Consider the following 26,646-nt stretch of genomic DNA (forward strand, 5'->3'; position numbering starts at 1 on the left):
AATTACTTCCCAAGGGCCTATCTCCAAATACCATCACATTGGGGGCTGAGGCTTCAGCATCTGAATTTTGAAGCAAACATTCAGTCCATTACAACTATCCTAACACTTGTCTTGTCACAGGTGTTCACCACAACCTGCAAGACTAATTTCACCAACAGGAAAAGATAAGATTTGCTCTATGATCAACTTGGCTGATATGTACCAATTTCTTAAGGCCAGGGATATCTTCTTACTGAAATATATTACTTGTTTGTTTTAGGGAATTTTATTTAAATTTTTATAAGTGATTTAAATTTTTATAAGAAAAACCCATTGCCTTTGCATATTTTCATATTATAAAACCAATAGAATGGGCTAATTTTATTTCTGGTAGCAATGTTAATTTTAAATTGCTACTTAGGCAGGGGGAGGGTGCAGGGAATATATTGTTACTTACTGTTTGGGGGCAAGCTCATACAGTTCCCAAGAGAAAGAAAAGCCTATAAGATAATGGGAAATTGACAAATCAGCAATTCAAATCAAATGAAAACTTGGTTTGATTTCATTCATTTTGGAGACTCTCTTAGTGTTCCTGTTTTGATCAGATTCAGAGCTTTCAGCTTCAGTTCCAATTTTAACAGGTTCATTTGTGATTTTTTTTTTTTTTTTTTTTTGGAAAACCATAGCAGAATGATTATCTGGGTTCAGTTCAAGGTGCAGCAAACTGTTTTCAATTTTTCTAGCTTGCATGATTCAGAGGTTTAGTTCTGATCCAGGCTACATATACATGTGGCTGTATGTAGACACACCTATATGTAAATCTCAAACCCAGTAAGGTTTAATTTGGTTTGGGGTGGGGAACCAAAAAAGAACTCAGTGAGCCTACTTTCTGTTCCCAAGGGAGAGAAGGGGAGAATGTGAGGGAAGCCCTACCGCCAACTTGGGCACCTTAGCAGAGAGCACCACTATGGGCTCTGTACCAAGGACAGAATTCCCCAACCCACAATGTGGCAGGTGGAGCGGAATGCCTAATCCCCGCTTTGCCCTGATGTGGATGTGACTTTAAGAGCACAAAACACGAACACAGAAGGGGTCACCTGGATGGCTCCCTCATACCAGGCAGGCATTCTAGCACTTGACAGCAACCAACATATACCGAAGTGTCTGAAGTCGCTACAAGAGAGCAGACATCCTCATCATGGCATCTCACCTAGCAACTAGGATGCATAGGACCATTGTGAGGCTGAACTGGGGAGAAATGAGGAATGTCCTCTGTTCCTCACTCTTGTCCTCTCTTCCTCTGCTCTTCTCCCCAACCAGGGGGCACCCACTTCCTATCCCTGGCCTATATGTTCTCAACCTGTGACCTCAACACCTGATACAAACCTGCCCCTGGTCTTCTTTGGTAATAAAGTATAAATCAGTCATTTGGGATGAGACAATTCCAAACTACTCCCTTCTGTAAGCCCTATTGAAAATCCTCTGGGACAAATGAACATTGAAGGGGCGCCCAGTTGGCTCAGTCGGTGGAGCATGTGACTCTTGATTTCAGGGTCCTCAGTTTAAGCCCCATGTTGGGTGCAGAGATTACTTAAAAAAAAAATAAAATCCAGGGGCACCTGGCTGGCTCAGTCGTTAGGCGTCTGCCTTCCACTCAGGGCATGATCCCAGGGTCCTGGGATCGAGCCCCCCATCGGGCTCCCCGCTCAGCGGGAGGCCTGCTTCTCCCTCTCCCATTCCCCCTGCTTGTGTTCCCTCTCTCGCTGTGTCTCTCTCTGTCAAATAAATAAATAAAATCTATAAATAAATAAATAAATAAATAAATAAAATCTTTTTAAAAAGTGAACATTGCATATAAATATGGTTAATGAATTACTTTTCAGAGGGAGATTTGCATTTCAACAAGTATGAAAAACTTGAAAAGATAAATTATTGCTAGACAAGTTTCAGGAATCAACCAACCAGAAAAGGGAAGACCTTAGGAGGCACTGAGTTTTCCTGGTGCTCCTGAAAAAGATTCATCTATTAGTATCTTCCTAAGCCTCCCAGGCAAAAAGGCCAGCCCCAGATACTGGCTTTCAAAACCATCTCAGTCACTGTTGCCGAAGGCAGGAAGCATCGATGCCCCTTCACACCTTGTTCTGATCTCCCCATCCCTACCCTACTTCTAGGGCAATGTCCACTTTCTCTGCACACCCCCACTCAGTATCTACTAAGCAACTTAGTAAAGTTCTGTCATATTCTCATCACTCCCCTCCCTAGATGCAAGTGTAATCCTGAAGGTATTGACATGTCTTCAACTCCAAGTCAAATCAGTCCCATTGGAAGATACATTCATTCTCTCCAATTCTCTTCCAAAATACACTAATAGTTAATGTGCCACCCTAAAAAGTAAGAAGAAATGTGAAAGAAAGTTAGACTGACGACAGACGCATGTAATGGCCGCTAAGTAATAGTCAGTAAGCTTGTGTTTAGGGTCTTTTCTGTTCTAGGAAGAGACAAATATCCAAAAGATGGCTTGCTTTTGTGTATTTATTTCCACATTCTGATTTAAATGTGGAACGATCTCTAGATCTTAATTTCATTCCCTTAATATGTACTATGCTAGTGGAATTTTCCAAATTACAAAGAATTATAACTGCAGCCCTTCTGACTGATGCCTTTCTTTAAAATTTATGACTCAGTTTACGTCACAGATCCTTTCCCTCCAGGGCTTATGCAAGGAGGCACGCTGGCCTGCTAGCCCTATGTTACTTGAAGTATACACACACACACACAAAGGAGCAAAAATAGCTAGAAATTGATTATGTTGATATTCTTAATAAAGACAGTATTTCCAATTTTGTGTGTGTAATTAGCCACAGCTCTTCAAGAATTGGTGCAAATGTCATGGGGTTTATAATGTTGGCATTTCATCTTCACAAAAATGCCATTTGATGGCATAAAACCAGAAAAAACTAATGGTCACAGCAGACAGCTTGTAGATTAGACAAAGGTCACAGTGTTTTAATGAACAGTGCTATTAATTAATGAGAAAACAATTAGAACATGAGCTGTTAGGCATTGTGAGTTTGTAAAAAAAAAAAAAAATCAATCAGTCTGTACCCAAAACCATTTTGAGTAACTCAAAAATAAAGTAGCTGCAGGAACAGAATTTAAATCTTGAATTGTACAGCAAAGTCATCTATATTAATGAAATACCATCACAGTTCTCTGGTGGGAGATATAAAGATTCTTCCTTACTATCTAGAAAAGAGAGTTAGTGCTAGGTTAATGTTCTCAATAAATATTCTAGATAGAACCTAGGACTAGCTCTACCACAGCCTGTTGGGTTTCTTAATTTCTATATGCATTTTTTTAGTCTTTAAGAAGAATAGGAAAGGTATTCTGTGTTTTACCAAAATTCTGTGAGTAAAAATGAGGAAATACTATAACTTCTTCAAGACAGTTGATAAAAATCATAAACATTGCCTTTTGTTCTATAGAGAGCTGTCAAAGCCAAGCTTTTAGAAGCTTCAGTAAAGAAGGACAGAACCATTGTTAATAACACCAGCTTTACATAACAGCTTCCCTCCAACTAGGTCAAGTACTCCAATAATTATTCGCTAATGTCTTCAGCAACCATTTGAGTAAATAATGGACATTTTTTTGCAATTAAAAACAAGTGAGAGAAAATGGGGCGCCTGGGTGGCTCAGTTGGTTAAGCGACTGCCTTCGGCTCAGGTCATGATCCTGGAGTCCCGGGATCGAGTCCCGCATCAGGCTCCCTGCTCAGCGGGGAGTCTGCTTCTCCCTCTGACCCTCCTCCCTCTCATGCTCTCTGTCTCTCATTCTCTCTGTCTCAAATAAATAAATAAAATCTTAAAAAAAAAAAAAACAAGTGAGAGAAAATGAACTGTTTTATCCTGAGGTATAGTGGCAAAGGCACCAGAACCTGTCGCATGGCTGGTCCAACAAAGATCAGAAGACCCATCCCTAATCTAAATCATTTCTACTGAGCATAACAGATGTTTGTATTTTTAAGTCATTTGAAAATAGAATGAGACTCCATCCAAAGGGTCATTTAGAGAGTACCATTAAACCAAAACAGTAAGATCATATCTAGTATCTCAATTTGAAGAGGAACACATTTCCTCTTCTGAGTCTACCCATTGGTTAGATGATGGGTGATGGCTTTTTTTTTTCATTGAAAATTTTTTTTTGAAATAATTGTTGATTCACATTCAGTTGTAAGAAATAAGACAGAGATGTCCTACATACACTTTACCTAGTTTCCCCAAATGATAAAATTTTGGAAAACTATAGTATCACAAGCAGGATAATAATATTGATACAATCCACAGATCTTATTCAGATTTTCCCAGTTTTCCTTGGGGTATTTGTATGTGGGTATTCAGTTCTATAATTTTATCACATGTATGTAGAGGGTCATGTCAAGACAAAATTCAAGACATCAAACAACTCCATCACCACAAGGACCTGTCAAGTTGCCCTCGAATAACTATACTCACATCCTCCTTTCCACCTCTCCCCCCATCCCTGACTTCTCGCAACCAGTAATCTTCTCTGCATTTCTAAATTTTTTTCATTTCAAAAACATTATGTACTCAGCGTAATTCCCTAGAGATTCATCCAAGTTGCTATGTGTATCATAGTTCATTTATCTTTCTTGTTGAGTTGTAGTCCATGGTGTGGATGTACCACAGCTTGATTAACCATTCACACGGTGTGGACATCTGAACTGTTTTCAGGTTTGGGTCATTACAAATAAATCCACTGTGAACATTCATGTACCAGTTTTTGTATAAACATAAGTTTTTTATTTCTCTGGCATGAATGCCCAAGAGTACAGTTGCTGAGTCTTATAGTAACTACATGTTTAATTTTACAGGAAACTATCAAATTGTTTTCTTCTAGAAACAATTTGTACTGTACCAGTAATGCATGAGTGATCCAGTTTCTCTGCATTCTCCCCACCATTTTGTGTGGATACAATTTTTTATTTTTGCCATTCTGATAGGTGTGTAGTGTTATCTCATGTGGTTTTAATTTGCATTTCCCATATGACTAATGATGTTGAATATCTTTTCACATGCATATTCATCAGCTCAGGTCATGATCTCAGGGTCCTGAGATAGAGCCCCACATGGGGATCTGCGCTCTGCAGGGAGTCTGCTTCAGATTCTCTCTCCTTGTCCCTCCCCGTCTGTGTCTCCCCCCACTCGCATGCACACACACACTCTCTCTCTTTCTCTAAAATAAATAAATAAAGCAAGGAAGCCAGCAATTAAGCTTGCTGGGATTTTGATAAAAATTTCATTAACCTATAGATCAACTTATACAAAGTGGATCTCTTTATTATATTGAGTCTTCCAATTCATGAACATGGTATTTCCATTTATTTAGGTCTTTTCGGATTTCTGTCATCAAAAGTTTGTAATTTCCAGCATGCATATCCTCTACATGTTTTATTAAGTGTATAGCTAAACATTTTATTTTCTTTGGAATGGTTATAAATAATATTGTGCTTTTAATTTTGGTTTCCACATCCTCATTGTTAGTATACAGAAATGTGATTGATTTATGTATGTTGATCTTAAATCTTGCAACCTCACTGAACTCACTTATTAGTTCTAAGCATTTTTTTTTTTTTGACGATGCCTTGCAATTTTCTCTGGAGACAATCATGTCATCTGCAAATAGAGACTGTTTTATGTCTGTCTTTCCAGTGTGTATGCCTTTTACTTCTTTTATTTCTTTTACTTACCTTACTGCAGTGACTGTATTATTTAACTATGTTGAATAAGAGAGATGAAACTAACATCTTGCCTTGTTCTTGATTTTAGGGGAAAGCATTCAGTCTTCCACCATTAAGTATGACATTAGCTGTAGGTTTTTTTGTAGATGCTCTTTATCAAATTGAGATAATAAACCTCTATTCCTAACTTGCTGAGAGTTTTTACCATGAGTGGGAAAACTGGATATTCACATGCAGAGGAATGAAATTGGACCCTTTTCTCACACCATACATAAAAATCAACTCAAAATTAATGAAAGACTTAAATGTAAGGCCTGACACTATAAAATGGCTAGAAGAAAATATAGAAAAAGAGCTTCTTGACATTGGTCTGTGCAATGACTTTTCGGACACTACCCTCAAATCACAGACAACAAAAGCAAAAATAGACAGGTAGGATTGCATCAAACTAAAAAGCTTTTGTATAGCAAAGGAAATCATCAATAGAGTTCAGAGACAGCCTCCAGAATGGGAGGAAACATTTGCACACCAAACATCTGATAAGGAGTTAATATCCAAATATGTAAGGAACTTCCATAACTGGATAGGAAAAAACAAAAACAAAAAAAAACACCCAAAAACCCAAATAACCTGATCTAAAAAAATGGGCAAAGGACCTGAATAGATATTTCTCAAAAGAAAACATGAAAATGGCCAACAGGTATATAAAAAGGCATTCAACATCACTAATTGTCTGGGAAATGCTGATGATTAAAACCACAATGAGCTATTACTTAACACCTGTAAGAACAGCTATTATCAAATAGACAAAAGATAGCAAGTATTGGCAAAGATGTGGAGAAAATGGAGCCCTATACCTTGTTGGTGGGAATGTAAATTGGTGCAGCCACTATGGAAAACAGTATGGAGGTTCCTCCAAAAATTAAAAATAGAACTACCATATGATCCAGCAAGCCCACTTCTGGGCATATATATATATTCAGAGGAAATGAAGTCAGGATCTTGAAGAGATACCTGCATTCCCATATTAATTGCAGCATTATTCACAATAGCCATGATATGGAAACAACCTAAGTGTCCATTAGTGGACAGATGGATAAAGGAAATGTGGTATATACATATACGATGGAATATTATTCAGCCTTTAAAAAAAAAGAAACCCTACCTCTTGCAATAACATGGATGAACTTGGAGGATATCATGCTAAGTAAAGTAAATCACACACAGAAAGACAAATACTGCATCATCTCACTTATATGTGGAACCTAAGGAAGTCAAACTCATAAAAGCAGGTGATTGCCAGGAACTGGAGGGATAAGGGAAAAGGGGAGATGTTGGTCAAAGGATACAAAGTTTTAGTCATGCAAGATGAATAAGTTCTAGAGATCTAATACACAGCATGGTGACGAATCTATTCCCTACCTGTCAGATTTGGGATGCTCTCCCTTCTCTGACTCAATAGCATTTTGTTCCTTATAACTGAAATAAAGCGAATATTTTAGGAACCGATAAGACAGAATTTGGTCAAAGTGGTTTTCATACCTTTGTTCCCTATCACATCCCCCACAGCCTGCAGCTCAAGGCCTGAAAGAAATGTCCCATAGTCATCTGCTGAGTTCTCATCTCCATTGCTGCTTACCCAAGAAATTTTATCCCTTAGGCACGCCTGGGTGGCTCAGTTGGTTAAGTGTCCAACTCTTGGTTTCTGCTGAGGTCATGATCTCAGGGTCGTGATCTCAAGGTGGTGAGACCAATTCTGCAGCAGGCTCCACACTCAGCAGAATCCGCTTGAGATTCTCTCCTGTTCCCCCTGTTCCTCCCCCTGCTTGTGCGTGCACACTGTCTCTCTCTCAAATAAATAAATAAATCTTTAAGAATTAGTTTTAGCCCTTGTAGAGAACACCAAGTAACGGTCTAGTAAGGAGAGAATTCTGACCCTAGTATACTTTCCCCAAGGCAGAAATTGTGACCTTGTGGTAAAATCCAATTACAACTTCCTCTTGCTTTATTTGGAAATGAAGGATACTTCCCCCTAACACTTAAGGAAAAAAAAAAAAAAAAGCAGCAAGCAATATTCCTGAGCAAGGGGCCCTGAATAAAGAATTTGTAGGTGTAATCTATCCTGCCTCAGTGCAACATAGAAATGGTACAGTGGTGGCCTGCCTTACTTCAGAATAATGGCCATGCATCTATTGGTGTCATCTGTTCCTATGAAGAAGAAAAACCATTGTGTGATGTGCCTAGTTGCTCAAGCCCTTGGGTGTCCCTTAGAGTAAGACCTCTCACCAGTGGCGTGCTGAACTTCTTGGCACAAGTAGGAGTTAGAGGCAGGGATAAAAAAGTGGACCTGCCATGAAACTAGATTGGACACAGGCAGCTACATGGGCATCTTAGGCCATGTTTTCTCTGTGTGGAAAGGCATGCTGGATTGAATACAGGTGGTCTGGCAACTTTGGCCACCTTAATGAATGAATAGACTCAACTACCTAGATAGAGACTCAAAAGCAAAGCAAAGCCAAAATAAAACGAAACCCTCACATCATTAATGAGTTTATGTTGACCGTAGTTTTGGTTATCTGGCCATAAAGTCATCTTTGGGGATTTATTCCATAGGTAGTTTTAAGTCCCTGTAAGTAAGCAGCGATGACATTGGAGATTTATTTTTCATCATGAGAAATATTTGTGGGTTACTTAGTGCAAAATAACAGGATAGAATGATCTATCTCTATTGGGCTCTGCAAAAGTGCAACATATTATCACATGTGCTAACTGAAGAGAGAGACATTTGCCTGAAACTTGCAACAAAAATGCCATTTCTCTAAATTTGATAACAGTTTTTATCTTGGGCTGTGGGGTGGGAGATTAGGATCTTTACTTTCTATGCTCTATATTTCTGTGATGTTTGAATGTTTTGATAAAGACCATGTATCCCTTTTATAATTAATTAATTATGATAAAAATCAATTAACACATTGTTATGCGTTATAAATGCTAAGTCGACCCTTGTTTAAAGACCAGAAAGGGAATTATTTTTTAAAGTAAAATAAATTTCGATAAACTCAGTGCCTGTCCCTCTAAAGGGACAACAAGGTGACTATGACACACTTGCCCCAGAGATGCTTTATTCTTACAAATTCCATTTGGTTTCTCATTCTGTGACCTGCTACTTAGTGAGCCATGTGAGTTGGCCTTCCCCCAGGGTTCATTCACCGCTATTCCTAAATAATCTCAGTCATTTTGCTGGAGCAAGTGTTATATTCTGGGTATCTCTCACCAAAAGACAGCATAAGAATTAACAAGCTTCAGATCTGGAAGATTCAGGATCTCATTTCAGGCAAAGAATCTATGTGTCACACACACAATAATTCTTTTGAAACTTTCTTACAAGATTTTGACACCATAACAAAAGAACTCAGTAGACTTCCACATGTTTACTTCTTTTTCTCTAAGAACAACTCTTAAGGACATAAGGATTATATCCCTTCTTGCAGCAAAATGAAAGTCTGTTTTTTTGTAAAAGTGAAAGCTGTGTTTTCAGGGTCCCCTCCTTCATTTCAAATATTTCACATGTTTTACCAGGTAGCTGAAGTCAGTTACACTGTATATTCCAAACAAGGCAGAGCTATAATTCAGCCTGCACATTTAGTATTAAAACTGACTCCTAAATTCGTACAGTGTTAGGGACTTGAATAGGAATAGCATTCCGTGATGGGAAATGCAGACAATGTGAGGTTCACGTGTGCCCCCAGGGTTAGTTTGCTTTGAAGAAGAGGGGATGTTAACTTGGGGCACTAGCAACCGTATTTTAGATGAAGTGCCTGAGTGTCCAGAAATGCCCAGGAGCCTCTCGCTGTGGTTTGCTCCGTAATGCCTCTCTCTAACATGTGTTATTTCATATTTTAGGAGTTCGTGATGATTGTCGTCTTTGGTTTGGAGTTCATCATTCGAATCTGGTCTGCAGGTTGCTGTTGTCGGTATAGAGGATGGCAAGGAAGACTGAGATTTGCGCGAAAGCCCTTCTGTGTTATAGGTGAATATCGAAGTCCTAGATGTGGATTTATGGCACTACGTCTTTTTTTCTTGTCTCCTCTATTGGAATATTTAATCAATATTAAAAGATAACATTCCTGGAATATTTACCAGGGTCCAGGCACTTTTGTGTTTTAAAAGTGTTGACTCATTTAATCCTCACCATAATACTATGAGGTAAGTATTTTTTTTTAATCCCCACTTTACAAATGAGGAAACTGAGGCAAAGAGCCGTGAAGTAAGTTTCTGAAAGTCATACATGTAGAAAGTGGTGGAGCTGGGAGTTTAAGCCAGACGGTTTGGCTCTAGAATATCCACTTGTATCAAATTAAGTTATACAGAAATGTATGGCTCGCCAGTGCCCTGAATTAGGGAAGCATTGATTTCGATAAGTATAAAAGCCCCTTTTGGCTCGATAATATGAGCGATAGTCCTTTTAAGCTCTCAATCAACTGGAGTGTACAGCAGTGTATTAGCCCTGATAAAGCATACCAGTCATCATGCCTCAAGAATGATTATAAGTGGGGCGCCTGGGTAGCTCAGATGGTTAAGCCTTCGGCTCAGGTCATGATCTCAGGGTCCTGGGATCAAGCCCCGCATCAGGCTCCCTGCTTGGCGGGGAGCCTGCTTCTCCCTCTCCCTCTCCTGCTCCCCCTGCTTGTGCTCTCTCGTTCTCTCTGTCAAATAAATAAATAAAATCTTAAAAAAAAAAAAAAAGAATGATTACAAGTGTGGCTTCCTTTCTGCATGGGTACCACTTCCCTGCGGCTCTCTGGCTGCTGCAGCTTTGGAGGGATTCCATCCCCTGGGGACCAGCCTGAAATTATACATTTAATGACGATGCCATACAGCATTCTGGACTTAAGACCTGGCATCTCCCAGTAATATATTTAAAAGTCTACCGTAAAATTGAAAACCGACCCAATTCTATCTCAGTTTTCAAATTAATTAATTATTTTTTTAAGGAAATTACGTACCTCATAGCCCTTTACCCCTAAATATTTCAGTGGGGATTTCCTAAGAATAAGGCTCTTCTTTTACATGACCTTCCCTAAGCTGAACATTCATACGGTACTTCACCTAATGCGCTGACTGTATTCCAGTTGTATCAGTTGACCTAATACTGTCCTTCACAGCCGCTGAGCTATCCTGTCACTCTGGTGTCCTCCCATCTAGAACCGCTCCTCAGGCTTTCTTTGTCTTGTAGGACATTAACATTTTTAAAGAATATAGCCTATCTTTTAAAAATAGAATGTTCTTCTTTTGGTGAAAAAAAAAAAACCTGGATATAAAGCTGTTGTTGTTGTTGTTGTTGTTTTATAAAAGTTACATTTGGTTTTCTTGCTCATTTTTTTTCCCATTTCTTTGGCAGTCATTCAAATCCAAATGTTGAAAGTTCTTGGTGAGGCTTACTTATTTCAACTGCTTCTCATCTGAGGAAGTATGTTTTTATTTATGAGCTTGTCTAGACTATCTTCATCAACAGCCGGTTTTCCATTTCATTTGCGGTGTCAGGAATTGCCGATTAGTCTTCTTCGTTTCCTCCTTTCCCCCTGTGCCCTGTAATAATCACAGGGTGGACTTAAGAAGGACTTGGAGAAAGTGCTCATCCCTGGGCACTGTTGAGAAGAATCCTTCATTCCATCCTTGCTGTGTAGGGTGGAGCACTCTCCTGGGGATGGGAGAAAAGGTGGGCTCCCCACACACTCTCTGCCGCTGAGTTAATTTCAGTGTAGGCACGTTTCGAAAGGGTCACCGTTCATTCAACCAAACCTTATGGAGATGTGGCTGTGTGTGAAGCCCTGGAGCTACAATGGTGAATCTAGTAAAATTCTGAGTTAAGCCTATCTTGAAGTACTAATGCAGTCTGTTTGTCCAGCTGCCTGTCTTCTGTAAGAATAGGTTTTAGTCCTTTTTGGAAACCACTGTGCTAGGAGGAGAGAAGGTTGTTAACTCCCAGCCTTGCAGGTTCACCCAGCCCCAAGGCATATCAGTGAGGGCATTTGATTTTTCTCTCTGGAGACCGTTTTCTCTTTTTGAATTCTCTGCTCCAGACACACCCTGAAGGACTTTAACCTCATGTGAAACTATTGCACAAGTACTTTCTGTCCTATAAGGTGCCCAAACAGAACAATTCACAAGGCAGATGGTTGGCCAAGATTCACTCAGCTTCGGGGCGCCTGGGTGGCTCAGTCGGTTAAGCGTCTGCCTTCGGCTCAGGTCATGATCCCAGGGTCCTGGGATCGAGCTCTGCATCGGGCTCCCTGCTCAGTGGGAAGCCTGCTTCTCTCTCTCCCGCTCCCCCTGCTTGTGTTCCCTCTCTTGCTGTGTCTCTCTCTGTCAAGTGAATAAATAAAATCTTTAAAAATAAAAAAATAAAAGATTCACTCAGCCTCTACAGGATGAGGTCGGTTCATGGATGACTGCAGGAATGTTCCATTTGAGATTTTAAAACCAATTAAAAATTGGCTTTGGGGATGCCTGGGTGGCTCAGTCGGTTAAGCGTCTGCCTTCAGCTCAGGTCATGATCCCAGGGTCCTGGGATCAAGTCCCGCATCGGGTTCCCTGCTCCGCGGGGAGCCTGCTTCTCCCTCTGCCTCTGCCTCTCTCTCTCTCTATCTCTCATGAATAAATAAATAAAATCTTTTAAAAAAAAATAAAAAATAAAAATTGGCTTTGTTCCAATTCCAGTGGCAATGCCAACGTATTTCTGGCCTCCGAGCTAAAAAGAAAATTCTTTCCCAGAAGCCTGCTGCCTTTTGATAGCAGTTTTCAGCTATGGATACCTCCAGCACACCTTAGTCCCTTAATTGTTCTCTTCTGTCTCAGATCCTTGTGGTCCTGGTAGAATATATGGTTCCAAAAATGATGTTAGGATATCTGTAATCTTCATCCCCTTTGGACCTATCACGGCCCCGCTAAATTGATGTAATGGTGGAGCATGTTCAGATGGGGCTCTTCACTATGAAGTCAGTAAAATTTAAGCTACACCGAGGAACCAAATGTCATCTGCCTGAAGGCAGCAGGCTGTAGTAGCAGGTGACTGTGGTAACCCATTCTAGGCCTGTTTAATAGGTCCATAAAAATGATTGATGCCAGTGATACAATGATAGAGTGCAATGTAAAGTGAACCCTGTAACTCCCGTCTTCAACCTAATTGTGACAAAATGAAAAAAAAGGGAAATAGCGTGTCTCTCATCTATCTGTGAAGACTGTTCCGAGTTTGCAAATGTAGCTGATCTCTCAAGGCTTCCTGTATTTGTAAGATCTGATTACTCTGCACATGCCAAATACACACCCAAATGTTTTCAGCAATTTTGAGCATTCAGGAAAAGGATACAGAAAAGACAGTGGTAGCCTAGCTTGTTCTTTGACGTGGGAAATGCTTTCTGTGGGCACATCCATGTTGTTCTTTCCAGCTGGAAACAGACCAAAGCTACTGCACTGGTCAGGTAGTGAGCCTCATATAGAATTGGAGTCCTCCTTTGTGGACACAAGCTGCTAGAGGCCCCACGGGCTAAGTCCCCAAGACTAGAACTCCCCGCTCCTGAACTACTTATCCTCTCTAGCCCTGCATTCTAGCCAGAACAAGGAGCATTTTAAATTACAAAATCATCATATACTTGTGTTTGGACAGCATATTTTAAACAACTTTAACTTAAGGGGAAAAAATTTATTCAGTTTTTTTTTTTTTAATTAGGTGCTTTCTTTCATTACTATATTGATTTATCTCTGCTTGGTTTTGGGAATTCGCTTTGAAAACTGGTAAAACTTTATCTTGAATTACAGATTCTTCCTTATTACCTGTGAGTTCAATTTACATCTCTCCTTGAAGGCTCTTTTGAAGTAACATGTCTACAGCTATGGGCAATAATCACTGCATTAGCAATTTGGAGAGTCAAGTATATTTTGGGGTTGACGACCCAAGCTGCCCTTCGCTTATCTGGACTGGCTGCTTTATGATTTCTCTACATTCCAACACCACTCACTGAATAACCTCAGCATCGAGAATGTGTGAAATAAACTCCAAGACTGATTTCGTAGTCATTCTTTTTCTTAGCTTTCATTAATGACCTCCCTGAAAATTGCAAATAGTACCAAAGGCTGGTACATAGATCATGATAATGAGCCCGATGTGTCAGGAAGCCAACAAATTACTTCTAACAGTGGCTTTTTTGGATTCCCTGGTGACTCTTTCTAAAGATAGATATAACAGAACCATATTTCTCGGTCTTGCAGTGTGTGTCTCAGGGAAGCAGAAAAAATCAGCCTGTTATTAATCTTGGATCTGTATTTGATGCTAAATATAAGTTGATTTCTTCTTCCCATTTTAACGGTTTTCCTTCAGTGTAATCTTTCCATAAGAGGACAAAAGAGGCAAAGCGCAGCATAGATGTTTCCCCCATGAGTTGAGCATATATGCTTTTGACATGAGATAATAGTCACTCAGGAAAATGCCAACGAGTGTATTTTTTTAATGAGAAAAAAATAACCAACTTCTGCTTTGGCTAAAACCAAATCGAAGCCCTTACTAAAACCAACCACACAGCCAAGGCCACTCTAATATATCTGTAAGTTCATCTTATTAAAAGGCAGTGAAGCCGCTAATGTGTTCAGAAATTATATCAGAGATTCCCTGAACTGCCACTGGCTTCTAAACTGAAGATTTGAAACATCATGTTTCCATTTCTCTGCCTTCCCCATTTTTTGTTCTAAGAGACATGGTCTTTTTTTTTTTTTAAGATTTTATTTATTTATTTGAGAGAGAGAGAATGAGAGACAGAGAGCATGAGAGGGAAGAGGGTCGGAGGGAGAAGCAGGCTCCCCACTGAGCAGGGAGCCCAATGTGGGACTCGATCCCGGGACTTCAGGATCATGACCTGAACCGAAGGCAGTTGCTTAACCAACCGAGCCACCCAGGCGCCCCGAGACATGCTCTTGAATCACATCATTTTCCTTATCTTCCAATCTCTCCTCTCGTTTAGTAGAAATTCTTTTCTCTCAGATGATTTTCATTTACTCTTCTGCTACCACTCTTTACTTCTAAGCATTCAGACTTCTTCAGTGCTTATAGATTCCTTCCATGTGATTGGTTGGACTACCTGAGAATAATTAAACCCCGTTGGATTAATGGATCACAGAACACTGAAGTCACTTCAGTTCTTCTAGTTAATTGCTGATATTGAGACTTGCTATATGCTAGGTGCTGCTGTAAGCACTCTATAAATATTGCCTTATTTAATCCTACATAGGTATTATAATATCCTATTTCATAAATGATGAAGTAAGACTGGGCTTAAGAAAGTTGTTCAATGGGGGCTCCTGGGTGGCTCAGTCATTAAGTGTCTGCCTTCAGCTCAGGTCATGATCCCAAGGTCCTGGGATTGAGCCCCACATCGGGCTCCCTGCTCGGCGGGGAGCCTGCTTCTCCCTCTCCCACTCCCCCTGCTTGTGTTCCCTCTCTCACTGTCTCTCTCTCTGTCAAATAAATAAATAAAATCTTAAAAAAAAAAAGAAACTTGTTCAATGTTAAGAATATAGTAAGTGAGGGGCACCTGAGTGGTTCAGTTAGTTAAGCATCTGCCTTCAGCTGAGGTCATGATCCCAGGGTCCTGGGATCGAGCTTCCTAGGATTGAGTCCTGCGTCAGGCTCCCTGCTCAACGAGGAGCCTGCTTCTCCCTCTCCTCCTGCTGCTCCCTCTGCTTGTGCTCTCTTGCTCACTCTCTCTCTCACTCTCTCAAATAAATAAATAAAATTTTAAGAAAAAAAAGAAATATAGTAGGTTAAAGAACCAAGATTCACCTAACTTTGTGTTCAACCATTCAATAGAATTCTGATGCTAACTACCTGGAATTAGCACACACCCCCAAAGGTGAAGGACAGTCCCACAAGACACTCTCCCAACCCCTGACTTCAGAGGCCAGGCTACACACACTTCTGCCAGGCTGACTACACATCTAGGGGTTCCCATAACCCTGCCCCACCTCAGGTTCAATAATTCACTAGAATGACTCCCAGAATTCAGGAAAGTGTTTTGCTTACTATTATCGATTTATTATAAAAGATACAACTCAAGAACAGCCAAGTGGAAGAGATGCATAAGGGTAAGGTACTTGAGGTAAAGGAAGGGCTAACATGGAGCTTTCATAACCTCTCAGTGCATGCCACCCTCCCAACACCTTGGCATGTTCACCAATCTGGAAGATCTCTGAACCCCATGGTTTAGAGATTTTCATGGAGATTCCATTACATAGACAAAATTAATTAAATCATTGGCTATTAGTCATTGAATTCAGTCTCTAGGCCCTGTTCCCTTCCCCAGTGTCTGGGGGTAGGGCTGAAAGTTCCAACTCTCTAATCATGCCTTGGTCTTTCTGGTAACCAGTTATCACCCTGAAGTTGTCTAGGGACCCCCAGGTGCCAGTCATCTCATTAGCATAAAAAGATTACCACTTACCACTCCAGGGATTCAAGGGTTTTAGGAACTGTGTGCCAGAAACCCAGGACAATGACCAGGTTACTGTTTCCCATTGTACCATACTACCCAACTGTAAGAAGATTGCCCTTATTGTTTATTCGTATTTTAAAATTAAATTTAATTGAAACTTAACAAACTTACAAAGAATCTGATACTTTCATGTTCATCATTAGTAATCCAAGACCTTTGAATGAGAAGCCAGACTTTACAAAATATTAATTGCAGTATCAGCCTTATATATCAGCCTTATTATGTCAACTAAATCAGGTTATCTATTGCAGCTTTCTAACCTAAAAAGGAAATGGGGCTCTAAAATAGACTCAGTTGCCTTGTATAAGATTGTTTACTTTCTTGAGCAATGTTATCATAAAGTTCTCTGGGTCTTTCCTAATTGGAGATACCTCCAGAGAAGTGATATTACTCCCAGAAATGCCTTCTACTGTTTGTTAATGTTATAAACTATAGAGAGACTTGTCTAAACAGATAATTGTTGACTTAGTACAAAATTTGAACTTATAAAGTAGCTTGATTAGCTGATATGATATGACCATATAGACAATGCCCTTAGATGGAAATGAATAGCTGAAGATTATTTCCCACACCTTCTATAAATTTCACTAGGGCACTCTGATATATTGTACTAGTATTATTACTATCAAGTGTTATGTAAAAATATTCATTCACAGTATACTTATTATGTGCCAAACATGATCTTTGGTGCAAAGACACAAAGATGAATAAGACAAGGTACCTGCCTGTGAGTATGGTCTCCTGTGTCCTTTGAGAAGGGCAAAACTGGTAGGAGGGAGACTAATTATGCTGATACAGAACAAAGGTGATAGAGGTAGAAGTAGTCTTGGTAAGAAGGGTATAGAATATCATGAATGATTATATAAGACAGAGAAGCAAAAGATACCGAAGGTTTTGTGCTTAGTCATCCAACAAACATTTATACAACATCCACCATGTCCAAGCATGGTTCCATATGCTGGGGAGGCTGTGTTGTACCAAGTGGGCAAGGGCCTCCTTACAGAGCAATATTCCAGTGGATGGAGAAAAATAATATACAAGCATATTTTTTAAAAACAAGGCTATGTCAACTAGAGATAATTGCAGTGAAAAAAATAAAACAGAGAGATGAGGGGCTTCTTTAGACTAGGTGGCCCAAGAGAGTCTTTCTAAGGAGTGGACACTCAAGTTGACCTGAATATTAAAAAGGAACCATTCATGAGATTTAGGCACAGATTTTTACAGGCCAGGGGATAGTAACTGTAAATATTCTTGTGACCCAACAGCTTATATAAGAAGGAGACATAAGGTCATTTTGGCTGGAGTTCCATGAGTAGGGCAGAGTAGTAAGAAATGATGGAGGGACCGTCACACCCTGAGGACCATGTAAGCCATTTGAGGGCATATAATAGTTGCCTGATGCAGGACAGCTTCTTGAGATGGGCCCCTAGCAAGCGCCCAATAGCTTGCTGACAGGCCTAATGGTGAATATTTGGGTTTAAAAAAAAGAAAAAAATTTGGTCAGGCAACGAAAAGTATGGCTATATAAGGCTTAAGGTTTTTTAGTACCTGTTTGAACTTCCTATCATTCCTTCCTAAATTATTACTTATTCAGAAGAATATAAATCTATTCCCTCTGACTTTTCCATGCATCGATACATATCTACCCTTAGAAACATGAAATTTCAAAATTAAAAGAAAATGTGTTATCCTCTGTGAGCACCTGGAATTAAGAGCGTGTCATGGAAAGTCATTTACAGCCCCACTGGTAACCATCACCAATGAGCAGTTCCCAAAGGGCCTGCTTACCAAAGGACTCTGCGGCATACTCTTAGTTATGATGGTTGCGATGCAGATTTATGTCATTAAAGATTATTTATTTCCTTTGAGACATTGTCCCTTTTTGCCTTGAGATGTTATCTGAAGACGTATGATCAATAAGAAGCATTAAACTCTCACTATGGGGTAAATTTTCAAAGTGGTGCTTGGAATTTGCCAGTATGAGTCCCATTAACTTCAGAGGAAGTCCTGCAGTTAAAACCACTGCATATGGCTTTGAAAATGTCCTACAGTACATCTTCGTGGTGCTGCTGCTTTTTTTTTTTTTTAATAAATACCACAGAGCGACTCAGTGCACAGCTGATTGCAGTATTTAAGAACGTGGATAATGTACTGTGCAGTAGGAGGCTTTTAAATTTAGATTTTAAAGCTTTATTCCTATTAAGAGTCACAACAATATAAATGCATCTTTAATTCTTCAAAGAGTACCTTTCTATAAAGGAATTTGGAGCTCAATTAGAATATAGAACTCATAAAGCAGCACTGTGTTCCTCTGAGACATTGTTTATCTCCCTCCACGGACAGAAAAAACTGAGGCTCCGGGAAGTGGGGGTGCTTTGTGCTCAGTCCTTAAGTTAGCTGTGAAGCTAGGAATAGAACGCCAGCTTCCCCACGGCTCACTGCTCTAAAACACTGCCTCTTGCAAGAGTCAAATTTAATTACACTATAATCCGTTTAATCTACACATGGAAGGATAATGAAGGAGCAGGAAAAATGAATTCATTAACAGGTTGGTGAGAGACCATGTTATATAGATGAGCAACTTTCTTTTCAGGATCCATATTTTCAGCATATTCTGGTTGGTGTCTGATACCAGGAAAGATGAGCCTCGTTCTACTGGCCACAGTTAACAAAGGACTCCTTGATTTCTCTTACTTTGAAACATAAGTAAGGATTCCACTTGAAAATGCTGCAGAACCATCTTTTTTGTCAGAAATAAAATGTAAGGATTTTTTTTTTAAATAAAAAGAGAGAAAAATCGTGCATAATTCCCCTCTACGCTCCTTCTGGGTTAAAAGCAAGAACCACATTGAGTTAAACGCACAACTTACAGCCTCCCTTGAAACAAAAGGGAGTGATGAGTGAGACTTCGCTTCATTTTTTGCTTTTGATAATTTCCCCACTAATTCACTGCGGCTGTGTCCATTCCAGTCCATCCATTGTCTATTTCCTGCATGCACATTAGAAAAGAGACAATGGCTTAAGAGCTGTATTTAGATAAGAAATCTTCCTTTGAAGCTAAAAATAGCAGGAAATTAGGAGTTGGAGTACCTGGTGTTGCATGAACAGGAATAAAATTTCATGGTTTAATTTGTAAATCGTGCTTATGGACTATCTCACATAACTCATAATAATCTTACTGACACTGGAAGAAATTATGATCCCCACTTTATATATCAAAAAACTGAAACTTAGAATAAGGGCCTTATCAAGGGTCCCACAGCATATAAGCAAGAGAATCAAAAAAGAGGAAGGAAGGAAGGAAGATTTGCTCCCATCAAGTTCAGACTTCTTTCTATGACACCACATTATCTCCCTGCACAACCCCCATGTGGCATAGGAACAAATAAATAAACCATATGGTGAGGTCTGATTCCTACCCCCAAATCTCCCCACACCCCATAGGAGACATTAACTAATATGAAGTCTAAAAGAAAAGAGATGTTCGATCATAAAAGGTGCAGTTCCTTCTCTCAATGGTCATCTTCCTAAGATCTGGCCTTTTTTTCAACTTTTTATTTTGAAATAGCTTTAGACTTAGAAATTGCAAAAATAACACAGAGTTCTCATGTACCCATGTACCCTTCACCCAGCTTCCCCCAATGATAACATCTTACATAATATAGTGCAGTTATCAAAACCACTATATAATATATATAGTGATATATATTATTAACTAAACTGCAGGCCTTATTCTTATTTACCAATTTTTGCATTCATTCAATTTTTTATATATACTGAAATGAAACTTTATCACATGTATAAATTAATTTAACCACCTCCACAATCAAGATACAGACTTTCCTATCCTCCTGTAGAAATTTGGGGTGTTATCCCTTGAAAGTCATTCCTTCCCCCAATCCTAAACACTAATCTGTTCTCCATCACTATAACTTTGTCATTTTTAGGATGTTATCTAAATGGAATCATACAATCAGTCCTTTGAAATTGGCTCTTTTTTGTGTGTGTGTGCTCAGCATAGTGCTCTTGAGATCTATCCAAATCACTGTGTGTTATCAATAGTTCATTTCTTTTTCTTGTTGACTGGTATTCCATGATATGCAAGTACCACAGTTTGTCCATTTACCTGTTAAAGGTCATTTGGATTGTTTGTAGATTTTGGCTATTATAAATAAAGCTGCTATGAATGTTCATGTAGAAGTTTTTGTATGAACATAAGTTTTTATTTCTCTAGGGTAAACACCCAGGAGTAGGATTACAGGGTTATATGGTAAGTGTATGTTTAACTTTATCAGAAACTTCCAATTTGTTTTCCTGAGGATGACCATTCCTTTTAAAATATCGAAATGCCTAGATTATTTCATGACAGTAAATTACATCTATGCTGACTTAAATGGCATTTTTTATTTTCATAGAAAATATATGTTTCTGCTTTCTCTATTTTTCTATGAAAATTATTTTAATAAGCAGAAGTTTCTGAAATTCATATTTAACCACCTGGTCAAGAAACAAATGAAAATATAGTGCATTGAGGAGGAGTTCTTCATGCTCTAACAAATGAATGTAAATTTGATGTTTATGTAGATGAAGTGTTGAGAGAGCAATTAATATAAAAAGCCAATACTGTACAAATTCCTGAAACACCATTATTTAAAGCTAACTTTACTTTGTAGAAAGTCCTTATCCAAGTAAACTTTACTGAGACCAATACTAGTTATCCCTTGCCTGCTAAAGGATACATATAATCACATTGCAACCTCAAAGGATGATTCCCGCAGAATAAAATGTTTAAAATTCCCACCAAGGCCCAAAAGTGCTTTGTAGCAAGTTGGACCCCATATTCATGGTCCTAATATGATCTAAAAAAGAGGTCATTTGTCCTTCCTAATCCCAAACCTTTCAAAAATCCCCCTATTCTTATCTCTAAGACCCTACTTTTCTTCCAAAACTCTGCTTAATGTCTCCCAGTGGATCTTCCATCATAACTAAGAGAAAAGTCAAAAGCTAGTAACAACCCCATGTGGCCAGATTCATGAATTTCAACTTCATCCTCACTCTGGTCATAAGCAATGTTGGAACAACTAATTAGTCATTGGGAAGATCAGGTTGGATCTATATTTACCTCATCATATCCCAAGATAAACTACAAATAAATCAATGATTTAAATTAAGTAAGACCCAAAAAATACTGGATGCAGAAATGGGTAAATTCTCTTCTAACCTTGGAACCAAGAAGGCTTTCTAACTATAACTAAAAATAAAGAAGCCATAGAAGAAAATGTTGATAAATTTAGGCTACATAATAATTACAAATTGATAAAATTGGGCTATATAAGATCAAGGAACACTGCATAATAAAATAAAAGAAAACAAACAACAAACAGAATCAAAAGACAAATGTGGGAAAATATTTACAACTTCTATCAGAGATAGTTAATCATCCTAAACTATAAAGATACTACTGAAATCCAGAAGAAAAGCCCAACAAACCAGTGGAAAATAAAAGATAGGAAATGAACATGAACAGACAGTTCACAGAAACATACTCAATCTTACTCATAAAAAAGAAATACAAATGGGGACGCCTGGGTGGCTCAGTTGGTTAAGCATCTGCCTTCAGCTCAGGTCATGATCCCAGGGTCCTGGGATCGAGTCCTGCATCGGGCTCCTTGCTTAGCAGGGAGCCTGCTTCTCCCTCTCCCTCTGCCTGACGCTCCCCCTGCTTGTGCTCTGTCACTCTGTCTCTCGTCTCTCTGTCTCTCTCTGACAAATAAATAAAATATTAAATAAAAAAAAGAAATACAAATGATAACATTTTCTCACCTATCAGGTGAGGAAAAATCCAAAATCTGGCCACAATCTTTTTTAGTTAGACTATAAATAAACAGGCACTGATACTCCATAGGAATGCAAAGTGGTATCACTGTTATGAAAAAGTGTCAATATCTACTAAAATTACATAGCATTTACTCTTTGACCCAGGAATTCTACTTCCTAATAGTTCCAACAATGTGTAGTATTCAGTATAGCTGAATAAACTAAGAATGCAATAAAGATCTTTCTGTATAGCTATAGAAGGTTCCAAAATATAGTAGGTAAAAGAAAAAAATATTGTAATATAGCATATAGAGTGTGTTTACTTTTTGTGTAAAAAACTAAGAGTATAAAAAAAACTAAGAGTATATATTCATATTGCTTTTATTTGTATAAAGCAACATTGGAAGAATGGGTAGGGACAAAGTGAATGGGGACAGTTGAGAGGAACTAGATTTCTCATCATTTACTTCTTTTTTGTTTTATAAGTTTTAATTTAAATTCCAGTTACTTAACATACAGTGTAATATTATTTTCAGGTATATAATATAGTCATTTCACACATCCACAAAACACCCAGTGTTCATCACAACAAGAGCATCCTTAATCCCCATCAGCTATGTCCTCCATACCCCCACCAACCTCCCCTCTGGTAACCATCCGTTTGTTCTATATAGATAAGACTCTGTTTCTCGGCTTTCCTCTCTTTTTACTTCTTTATATCATTTTGATACTTAAACCATATAAATATATTAACTATTCAAAACTTTAAAAGTACTGTTGCTTGCACATAGTAAGCACAGTGTAAATGTTTATTATTATTATCATTGCATATCAATATTTGGGTCAATTTGTTCATATAATGTACAGTAGTACAAAATCTCACTCACTCAAGGCATTTTTGTCATTGCAAAGAAGGACAATGCCAAAGATAACCTACCATAGGATTTTCACATGAATGTCCACAATCCTAAGCTGAAATAACATTTAGCATTCTAACTATTTCAATTTCTATTTCAATAGCATTTCTAACTCTCTTAACAAAGCCCTGTTCTAAAAGGTGATCTACGATTTGCCTTAACTTGCTTTCCATATATTTCTTTCATTTTAAACTTGGAATTTCAGTTGTATCTTCTCAAAGATTGCCCAGGAAGATTAAGTGAGGTAATACATGCAAAGTGCTTAGCTTAGGGCCTGGCATGTAATACACACTCAACTGTTAGTGATAGTAAACTGAATTATAATAGTAATGGAGTCAGTGTATTCTCATCAATCCTAGAATTGATAAATATAATCAGAAAAAAATTATCAATTCAGTAAGACCTTTTTGTATTTTTTTTGTTGATTGTTTTTTTCTCAAATTATCTTCCTCAATAGTAAATTTTTAGAATTTGAGAGTCTACGTATCTTTTTTTTTTTAAGATTTTATTTATTTATTTGACAGAGAGAGTGAGAGAGCACAAGCAGGGGGAGCAGGAGAAGGAAAGAGAGAAGCAGGCTCCCCGCTGAGCAGGGAGCCCGATGCAGGGCTCAATCCCAGGACCCTGGCATCATGACCTAAGCCGAAGGCAGATGCTTAACCATCTGAGCCACCCAGGTGCCCTGCGAGTCTATGTATCTTAAACAAGAATAAATTTTATTTTAAAAGAGGAAGAGAAGGAACACCAGGAACTTTTTGAGTCTAGGGCTCTTTAGGTCTGATCATTGCAAAAAATGGTTGTGTTACGGTACCGCAAGGATGTTGGGGTCACAAGAGGGGGTTTTGTAGCTTTGTTTTTGACTGGTTATCAATTGTGGCTTAACCTGTGTTTCCCCCCAGGAGGACTTTCCTGGCCCCTTAACTAGGTTAACTGACTCTGCACTCTGCTCCCTATATTTCTCCTGTCATAGCATCCATCCCCAGAGATTGCAGCCACGCCATTCAACGTCTTCTGTGTCAACTTTTTACCTCTGTGTGGGCTAAAGGTATCTGCCTTGACCACCTCCACCCATGCCCCATCCATACCCTTTACTACTATATACCCAGGTCCTAGCAGTTTCTGGCCACAATAAATGTGTATTGAATGAGTAAAAAATTCAAAACATTGCCAGCTAGTAGGCATTCATATGCAGAACCTCAAACCCCATCGGACCCTCTGCACACACAATGTGAAAACAATATGAGGAAATAAAGAAAAAATGGGTGGCATTTATCGAAATAATGAAAGCTAGAAAATAGCACCTTTGCCTCGGTTATCAGGAGGTTTCAGAAGAATAATTTTTGCCTGCAATTTTTTTGTCTAATTGCTTCAGTTGCCTACTTTAATTTGGTCATGTGAATGTGCTGACATTTTTTAATAAAGTGCGTATTTTGCCTGCTTGTAATTGTAGGCTCCTTTACAGAAGACTCTTCTATTCCCATGCTGCCTTTTTTCTCAATATTTTTACTCCTGCCTTTTGCAAAACATTTTAAATATTTGATTTTAGCCCCTACCACAGACTCCAAATCTGTGTCTGGAATTTGGAGATCAAAGTGCTGTAGCTAATCCCCAGGACATTTGCCATCGTGTGACTTAAGAATCCATCTCTTATCAAGTTTCTGTGGTTTTCTGGAGTATTTACCAGTCGTAATGTTAAAATGTGCACATCTGAAACTATTTTTTACTTACATTTTCTTGATACTTCTCCGTAGTTAGTTTGTGGGAAAATATCCTGCTCCCGAATGGTATCGAACCCGGTCAAATCCTCTCCAGCCTCTTTTTAAAGGATTCCTAGGTTATATCATCACATGTTTTCAATAAACCCTGTTTTTTGTTCTCCTTTAAACAGAGCATGTCTTATTCACAAAGCTCATGACGGTAGGGAAGGAATTGATAATGAAAAGAAGGTGAGTCCAAGGTCAGATTTTTCCTCACAGTGTTAGGATTTGTTAGGAGGCAATATGTTCTGCAGTCTGAGCCAGGGCTTCCAGAGGTGGTCGCCCGGAATTCTAACGCTGTCTCTGCAAGTAACATTGTATTATCTTATATGAGCCTCTCTGGGAAGCTGTTTCTTTCCTTTTAAGCACAGATAAGAACTGCAATATACTTTGTAAGGTTCATAACCAGTAACACAAAAAAGCAAATGTGGCATTTTGAAGTTCTTAAAACTGCTCTTTATCTGGTGCCAATGAGGACAAATTTGGCAAGGATTTTATAATTAAAGATGGAATTCAATGTGCAATTAAACAAGATCTATTCGGTTAATAATCCCCCTACAAATACAGATAGGTGGATATAATAGATCTGTACATGGCACCACATAGGATTTTCAAAATTATAATGAGTAGCAGGTGCCTACTTGTGGCATGTAGTTACTCAAATTCACTCCTTTAAAGCACTATCTTTTCATTCTTCACAGAAGGAAAAGTCCATTTTCACACCCCAGTGTTTATCCCTAAGGATTACCCAGAAGCCTAAACTTTATCCATTTCTTATTTCTAAAAATAAGAGATTGTGCATTGAAAAAGATTAAGAGAGCCAGGTGTACCAGGTAATTCTCAATTTCCCCAGATAATACTTAGAATGAATTGCCATCCATAGGTGTCCTTTGCTTAGTGACATTTTAAATGAAATGGCATCTCCATCTGCAAAATCCAAATAGCACAGTCTATTCAAAGAACTTCCTGAAGATATTCTTTCAAAAACTTTAGTAGTAGGTGATGGTTAATCAAACCTGCATGTCATCTGGAATAGGTATCAAGTTTCTCAAGAAAAGATTACAAATCCCAATACTAACCATAACTGGCTGCCAAGATTCAGAGAGCCCGTATCATTCAACTGCTTAGAGTAAGTGCAAAAAGGGAGTATAGAAGGTTAGGAATTTTGTTTTCACTCTGTCAATTTAAACCTGCAATGGTATTGTTTGACTGATGTAATAAACATTCAGGTTATGACACTGAACGAACTACTACCCTCAGCCTCCCTTTCACCATAGGATGTTAGGGGGTTTCCAGTATCAGTTTCAGCTTTGATCATTCACTGGTGGGGATCCAAATCTTTTTTTAGACTTGTAGTCAAATACTGGTATGAGGCTCTGTTGAGTTGAAACGGACTGCAGGTTTGGCATTTGGTATGCATGAAAATAGGTACTAGGAGAACATTTTAAACATTTGAGGATATCAACTCGGGAAACTGCTTCTAAAATCCTTTCTTGTACTTTCTGTATCAAGGAACATAATATAAAGCCATCATGTCATTGCCCTAAAACATGTTCTGAATATTCAGAAATACACGTGACTCTTCATCTTTTCATTTATTGAGAACTGATGGGATTACACCTAGGTAATTTACTCAAGATACTGTGGTGTGCCTTAAATAGGATGTGTTTTCCTCCTACTCATTACAGTGGTTCTCAGAGGACAAATATTTCTTCCCTGTTTTATAAATACAGAAACACAGCTTCCTTACATCCTCCAATCTGTACCCCATATCTGAAATTAAATATTTGTAGTCATGCTCTGTAGCAGTAGTTTCAGTATATTACTAATATTGGAGATTAGTCCTATGGCATAAAACCATGTGCATGTGCACATACACA

General features: G+C 38.7%; 1 protein-coding gene across 4 annotated transcripts in view; it reads left to right on the forward strand.

Annotated features, from left to right (window-relative positions):
• KCNQ5 (potassium voltage-gated channel subfamily Q member 5) overlaps positions 1 to 26,646 on the forward strand; it is a 476,049-nt gene that overhangs the window by 331,818 nt on the left and 117,585 nt on the right. For all 4 annotated transcript variants that reach the window (XM_081828546.1, XM_081828547.1, XM_081828548.1 and 1 more), the window contains exon 3: positions 9,641 to 9,767. In XM_081828546.1, coding sequence (XP_081684672.1) covers positions 9,641 to 9,767 — 127 coding nt within the window. The remainder of the gene's footprint in view (positions 1 to 9,640; positions 9,768 to 26,646) is intronic.

This window comes from Leptonychotes weddellii, chromosome 8 (genome assembly GCF_054177405.1).
Source record: "Leptonychotes weddellii isolate Sample4059 chromosome 8, ASM5417740v2, whole genome shotgun sequence".
Lineage (NCBI taxonomy): Eukaryota > Metazoa > Chordata > Mammalia > Carnivora > Phocidae > Leptonychotes > Leptonychotes weddellii.